We start from the raw sequence: 7,559 nt of genomic DNA, 5'->3' as shown, positions 1-7,559 counted from the left end.
TCTCTCTCACACACACACACACACACACACACTCACTCGGTGGCTGCTCCATCTGCACCATCAGACTCTGTAAGGCATAGAGCGCCTGCAGCTCCTTCTGCTCGTCTTTAATGTAGCGCTGCAGCAGCTTGGCCCTCTGGGTAATTTCTTTAGTGTCTACTTTATATGGATTCTCACCTTGATAATGACAGGATGAAAACAACATTAAAGCCAACATGACTTTTACTTTTTGACATTATTATAAAGAAAAATAACACTAAAACATCTCGGTTCTGCTGATGCAGGGATTCAGAAACATTTTTGTCAGTCGAATCGCTTCTGACCTAAAATATTTCCTTGCAGTCTGTCTGAAATTTTAACTCAACATTTGAATGATTTAACACATTTACATGTTCATGGTTCTCTGATATCAGTGGTCACTTAACATGCAGCTAAACAAATATTTAATCTTTTTTATTAAGGGTTTTATTTTATTTATAAATGTATTTTGCTTTTTAAATTTAGTTTTATTAATTATTACAAATAATTACTTCCTTTCCAACAACTTACAAACCCCCTGCAGTTCACTAAAGAATCCAATTATTTTAAAATAATTTCATTTACATATACATTTATTAATTTGGCACGTTAACTATATACTTTAACTATAATTATTACATTAATTATTAACTTTTCAACAACTTACAACCTCCCTGCAGTTCCCCCAAGAACCCATTATTTTATTACTATTTATTTAATTTACAATTAATTATTAATTATAATATTTATATATATTTAATGTATATGAATATTACATTAATTATTGATTTCTCAACAATTTACAAACTCCCTACAGTTGCCTCAAAAACCCCCAGTTATTTTATTATTATTATTAATTTCATTTACAATAATTATTCATAATAATATTCATAAACATTAATCATAAATAACTATTAACATTAATTATTGACTTTTCCCCCCCAACAGTTTATATCGTTATATTACGATTTTATTTTTATTTTAGGTAAAGTTTTAGTAATTTTGTTGTGTGTGTTTGTCACTTTTATTTTTATGTCTTTTTTGTTTTAAATGTCTACATAGCTTTTTTTTTTTTAAATCAATAAGTTTAATAAAATATTAAAGCTGCAAGCAGCGATGATGGCCCTCGCACCCGGTGGCTTTAGGAAAACAGCGAACGGTGGGCAATATGCATTTAAAGTGGTAAATATAGGAGGAATATGTCCAAGTCCTTTATATGTGCCAAACTTCCTGCTGCCAGCTGGTGGCGCTATGATTATAACAGAACATTGGCATGTAAATGTTTTCAGGCCAGGACTCTTACCAAACATATGAAGTTAGGGGCAGATCGGACATTGCATGTTTAAGTTAGTGTAAAACAAGTAATTTCCTGTTGCCAGCAGGTGGCGCTATAATTATAATTGAATATTGGCCTTTAGATGTGTTCAGGCCTGGACTCTTATAAAACATGTGAAGTTTGAGGAAGATTGGGCATTGTATGCATGAGTTACAACAACTTCCTGTTTCATGGCGTAACATCAAACTTTGTCAGGCCGCCAGGGACACGCCCCTTGACGAAAACTCAAGATCTTCGCAATTTAGGATCGCAAAGGCCTTAAGATAACCCTCACCAAATTTGAAGATGATCCGATTAAAACTGTAGGAGGAGTTCATCAAAGTACGAGGCCTGGAAACAACAAAAAAAATACACAAAAATCGTACAGTAACTTCAAAATAACGGACTTCCTGTTGGGTTTCGGATTTTGTACCAAGATACTTTTTTGTAGGTAATGGTGTGTTACACGTGTGTACCGAGTTTCGTACATGTACGTGAAACGTAGCTCGAGGTGCACTCCGTTGAAATTTTACAGGTGGCGCTATCGAGCCATTTTGCCACACCCACTTCTGAAACCCATATCAGATGTAAATTTTCGCCAGTTCTGACGCGTGTGCAAAGTTTTGAGCATGTTTAGGCCCTCAAAAATGCGATTCACTTTGGAGAAGATCATCGGTGCTCGGGCCCTAATAAATTAGCTATTTTAGTACATCAAGTTAAACTAAATAAAAACAAGAAATGTTGCCTTGGCAGCTAGCTGTAATAAAATTATATATTTTTTTATTTCAGTTAACACACAATCAAATCCTGTTGTATTAAAGGACTCACAGATGATGGCACACTGACAGACGGTGGTCATCAGAGCTCGGACAAACGTGCTCGATGATGTTTGCTGCTCGTCTAGACTGGCCTGCAGAGAGAGAGGTCAAAGGTCACGGAGGTGAAACACAGCTACAACAGCTAGAATACATCTCCAACTAAATTGTGTCATTCATATTTGTAGCTTTAAAGTACAGCTCCTAAGCGGACATGATGATGGATAAAAAATATATTTCAACGCTTCTGTGTTGGCTTGCAAAACATCTGTTCCCCGATAAACTCATCTGTGCCGTGAACACAAAAGCATTAAAACTTTTGCATTTCCCCCAAGAAACTTTGTGTTTGCTTGCAAAACTACTGTGTTCCTTTTCCATCCAGCTCATATTTTTTTCCCATCACCAGAACTCTGACGAAAGCATTGGTGAGATTGCAGAAATGGCATTGCAATAAGGAGATCATAGTGATCATCTAAGAGAGGTCCACATGTAATGCTCATTTCATATGCAAATAAGTTAGCCAATCACAGCAGTGGGTGTGGTCTCACAGCGGACACGCCCCTTCTGACAAAGAGGCTAAAATCAGGGAAGAAAATTAGCATTTACATTTAAATTATGACTGTTTTTGGTGAAAAAAACACTGATTATAAGTGCACTTCAGGAAACATTATAAAATCATTTAAAAATGCATTTCATGACCCCTTTAAGGCACACACCAGAGGTGTAAAGATACCTGAAAACCACACTTGAGTAAAAGTACAGATAGCTTGCAGTTAAAATTACTCCATGACATGTTACAAGTAACCAACTCCAAAACAGCTTGAGTAAAAGTCTTAAAGTGTCTGATTTGAACAGTACTTAAGTATTTTACTTAGAGGCTCAAAGATGCACTAGTCAAAGAGACATGGCAGTGAAAAACTGTAACGTTGTGGAGAAGTTAGAGAAAACAGGATCTATGTGCAGGTATTTAATGGAAAAACCAGAACAAACAGACAACCATTACATTCAACAACTCACAAAGAACTAAAGAAACACTAGGGGTGTATATAGACGATTACGATTCAGAGGGATGCGATGCGATGATAAAACGATTAACGATGCATCTTTTGTTTTAATACATATTTGCTTTTTTCTCACTGTCTGACTATTGAAGCTAAGTATCTGGAATTACCCATAATGAATTTACTTCCAAGATCTTTTATTAATAAAACAAATGTCAGTGATTTGGCAAGTCAACAAGAAGGTTACAAAGAACCAACAGGAAATGAAACATATGCCTGTAGCAGCAAACTTGTAGTAAATTAATACCGACTTAAGCATATTCTGTAATATGGTTTCTCATATTTATTGTGTTTCCAAAATATTTTAGTCTGGCTTGACAACTTGCATACAGTGTGGCTCCCCCTTCAACTTCATAGAAGCCAAAGTGCTTCCATACGCTAGCTTTTAACGCAGACGGTGCCGGTCTGATTTCAGAAATAGAAAATAGATTTTTGACATTTGTGAATCGATTCAGAATCCTCCACGTCTGCATCGCGATGCATCTAAGAATCACATTTTCCCCCCACCCCTAACAGACACTCATAAAAATGTAGTGAAGTTGAGAGTAAAGGTTGCTAATATCTTTGATACTCAGTAAAAATAAAACGTATCCGAAAGGATACTCAAGTACAGTAATTAGTTACATTTACTCAAATACTTTACAACTCTGGCGCGTGCACACACACACACACACTCTTACACAACCTCACCGCGACAGCCCTAACACACACACACACAGACAGACATACTCTTATACACACACACCCGCACACACACTCTTATACACACACACACACGCACGCACACACACACACGCACTCTTACACACACACACACACAGACATACTCTTACACACACACACACACACACTCACACACACTCACACACACAGACATACTCTTATACACACACACCCACTCTTACACACACACACACACACTCTTACACACACATTCGTACCTCCACCCAGTCAAAGATCCTCTGGTTGTCTGCTTTCTCCTGCAGGAGTCGCTCCAGCTCTCTAGAAATGTCTTCTGGACTCAGAGTCCCTTTACTGCTCTTCCTCACACACTCCTCACCCAGAGTGAACTCCACTCCCTGCACGCGCACACACACACACACACACAACACATTATATAAGTAACAATCATCAATCAATCTGCTGCGGTTTTGACTGAATTCATCGCCAACCTCTTCAGTGACAAATTTATTGACGTCCTCGTCTTCGGGGAGTAAGTCTTTCCAGCTCAGCGCCGCGTCTCTCCACATCACTCCCGCCTTCTTAAGACTCTGAGACAGGAAAGAGTTCAGAACGGACACTTTCACAACTTCATTCTGACATCGCTCCCTATGTAGTGCACTATGTGGTGTGTCAACCATGCTGCAGTGTAGTTTGAATTGCATTCCCCACTCTTTTGTACCCATAATGCACTTTATAGTGTACAACAGGCATTTGCATTAGCATCTGAATTAGCTAACTTAGTGTCACTCACTTTGTAGTGAACGAGCAAGCAATTTGGGACACGGCAAGTAGGATTGTATGATTTGGGAATTCTAAAAAAAATGATACAAGTACTAGTATTTATAGCTGTCTTCATTTCTTCATTACATGTTGTTAAATTACTGAATTTCAATTTAGGTGGAAAACCGCAGGGAAGCTTCTCTTTTGACAACAGCCAGATTATAAGCGCATGTTGCATTTCCAAATGCACAAGTAGGATTGTTTGATCTGGGGAAAAAAACCTGATTTTCTAATAAAAATTAAAAAAATTTCCCTGATGTGACTGCAATTTAAAAAACAATAATCCCCCCCCAAAAAAAAAAACACTCCAGGTTTGCTGCACAACTTGGAAAAAACGTTTGTGATTATATTTCATTATGACTAAAAAAAAACAAAAACAAAATTATATATATATAAAATACATACATATATATTTCGCTTCGCATCGCTTCACATCGGGTGGTTCTTTGCCTCCGCGTCGTGCATTTAAAATCCTTTAATACACGGCAAGCCGTTGATTATCCCTTACATATATATAAACAAAAATAATTTTTATTATTCCAAATAATAATATTATCTTGTTACCAAATAAAATTATCGAACAAAATAATAAATAATAATGTAATATTTGACTGTAAAATAAAAAATAAAAAAGTGAACTTAAATGTGTATGTAATAATAATAATAATAATAATTATTAATATTACTATAGTTTTTATTGTAATTATTATTACCTAGTATAATTATTAAACAAAATAAGAAATATTACTAATGCAAACAAATGTAAATTATTTAATAAAATGTAAAAAAACTACAAAAAAATTTTTTTAAATGAAAATTACATTAATTATAATTATTAATAATAATTTATTTTATTTTACAGTAAAGCTGTAAAATTACAACACTAATATTTATGGCTTTCTCAAATTCTTCATTTCTTTAATTTCAACAGTTTAACCACAGGGAAGCTTTGCTTGGTTTTGTTGACAACGACCGGTTTATAAGCGGTTTAAAACAAACAGTTTCCACATGTTGCGTTTCCAAATGCACAACATAAATGACTCCAACTCAGAGCAGATGCAGAGATTAATTTGCGTGAAGCAGCATTTACTGACAACGAAAACAGCGCATCGTGAGCCGCTCGTGTGTAAATGAACACAGTGCCGCGCTTCACTCTGAAAGAAGAGCATTTATTTAATTAAATCACAGATTTTGCGATTTGAAAATCGCACCGAGCCATATTGTATTTTTGGTTATAAAACAGAGAGTTCCGGTCCTTGATTCTGATTGGCTGAGCCGCGTTCTAAGCTGTTGTAAATTACTCTACAAAGTAACATACACCTTTGTTTACTTCTGTGTGTTGCTCGGCAACCACTTTGTTACAACCACAACTGTTTCTGAGGAGCTACATTGTTTGGTGGAAGAATACTGTTTTTATTAATATCATTAGACTTTATTTGCTCCGTTTTATTCTGTGAAACCTTACTACGTATATGGAATAACCGTTTTATAACAGCTACCTAACAACGCCCCTTAGCTGTTATAAATTCACTGTAAACCACGGCTTCTTGGGGCTTATTGCTTTATTTTATTTCAATGAATCATGCAGCCTTGGTGTCTAACAGGAATGAATGAATTCTCACAAGCGTCTTACCATTGCTTTACAGAGCAGCTTGAGGATTTCCACCAGCAGAACTCCAGCCTTCCCAAGAGGCACCAGCGGTTTAGACACCTCCCTGTGAACAGGTCAGAGGTCAGACGCTTGATTTCTGTGTGATGTTATTGGCAGGTGATGGCTGTGAAGGGTTTGCAGGCTCACCTGAAGAGCGGCCCCATGGGAATCCCTCCCTCCTGCAGCATGGGACTGATGAGCTCAGCCAGATACAGCCAGATGTGAGGAATATCTATCGCCATGTCCTCCGCAACCTCCAGCACCTCCAGCAGCCTGCAACAATCATCACCATTGGATTTAATGTGTTCTATTTATATACATGGGTCAAAGACGTTAAGATGTCCACATCAAAAGAAATGTACTAAAGTGATTGTATGTCCATAGAAAGCACATTAAATGTAAGTAAAGTGTCTACTTTAAAGGTTTCAAATAAGTTTTTGGAGAAAAAAATGTTAAAATTTGGTTGAAATAATGTTACATTGTCATTCAGTGTAACACAACATTTATGTAGAAATTCAAACATGCTTATTCTGACGTGTACATGTTAAAATATATAAAAGAATAAGAGAGCATATTAAATTTGATTGTGTTTTAAATGAGTAAAAAATTATTACTGACAAATGGGCAAAACCTAGGATAGTGGCACATTTAAAAAATGTAAAATTAGTATTTGGGGTGAAAGTAATTAGTCTTTTAATATGTCATAAATTGAGTTTTGTTGTAAATATGCCTTATATATGTATAAGAAAATGACAAAAACGCAAAAAAAACTAAATTATTAAGGTTAAAGTGAAAACTGAAAATATAAAAATAGTCTAATTCAAAATATTAACAAAAAATAATAAACTATTATAGCTTTTTGTTAATATTTTGAATTAAAACATTTTTTCAGTATTTTCAGTTCGTTTATACTAAAATAACATGTTATAAATTAGTTATTATAGTTAACTAGAACCATAAAAAAATATTATAATCACTTGAAATAAATGTTAACTAAAAAAAAAAAAAACTAAACTTGACAAATAAAATAAATACAAATTATAAAGCAGACAATAAAACTGTGTGCCTGACCTAATTATAATAATTATATTTATTATATTAAATAAATATACATATATAAAACCATAACAAAATATTTTCGCTAGTGCTGTGTTCAAAATATCGATACGACGATGTATCGTCACAGAGATTTGACA

General features: G+C 35.1%; 1 protein-coding gene across 1 annotated transcript in view; it reads right to left on the bottom strand.

The window, feature by feature from the left end:
* LOC107729587 (eukaryotic translation initiation factor 4 gamma 1-like) overlaps positions 1-7,559 on the bottom strand; it is a 49,221-nt gene that overhangs the window by 8,468 nt on the left and 33,194 nt on the right. Inside the window, exons 21-26 of the mRNA XM_016540168.1 lie at positions 6,511-6,636; positions 6,346-6,427; positions 4,382-4,480; positions 4,151-4,288; positions 2,162-2,243; positions 37-177 (exon numbers count right to left, since the gene is read on the bottom strand). Coding sequence (XP_016395654.1) covers positions 37-177; positions 2,162-2,243; positions 4,151-4,288; positions 4,382-4,480; positions 6,346-6,427; positions 6,511-6,636 — 668 coding nt within the window. The remainder of the gene's footprint in view (positions 1-36; positions 178-2,161; positions 2,244-4,150; positions 4,289-4,381; positions 4,481-6,345; positions 6,428-6,510; positions 6,637-7,559) is intronic.

The sequence above is a fragment of the Sinocyclocheilus rhinocerous genome, unplaced genomic scaffold (assembly GCF_001515625.1).
Source record: "Sinocyclocheilus rhinocerous isolate Xijiao unplaced genomic scaffold, SAMN03320098_v1.1 scaffold1719, whole genome shotgun sequence".
In the NCBI taxonomy this organism is placed as follows: domain Eukaryota; kingdom Metazoa; phylum Chordata; class Actinopteri; order Cypriniformes; family Cyprinidae; genus Sinocyclocheilus; species Sinocyclocheilus rhinocerous.
Note: the sequence above shows the minus strand (reverse complement) of the source record. Positions and strands in the feature narration are given on the sequence as shown.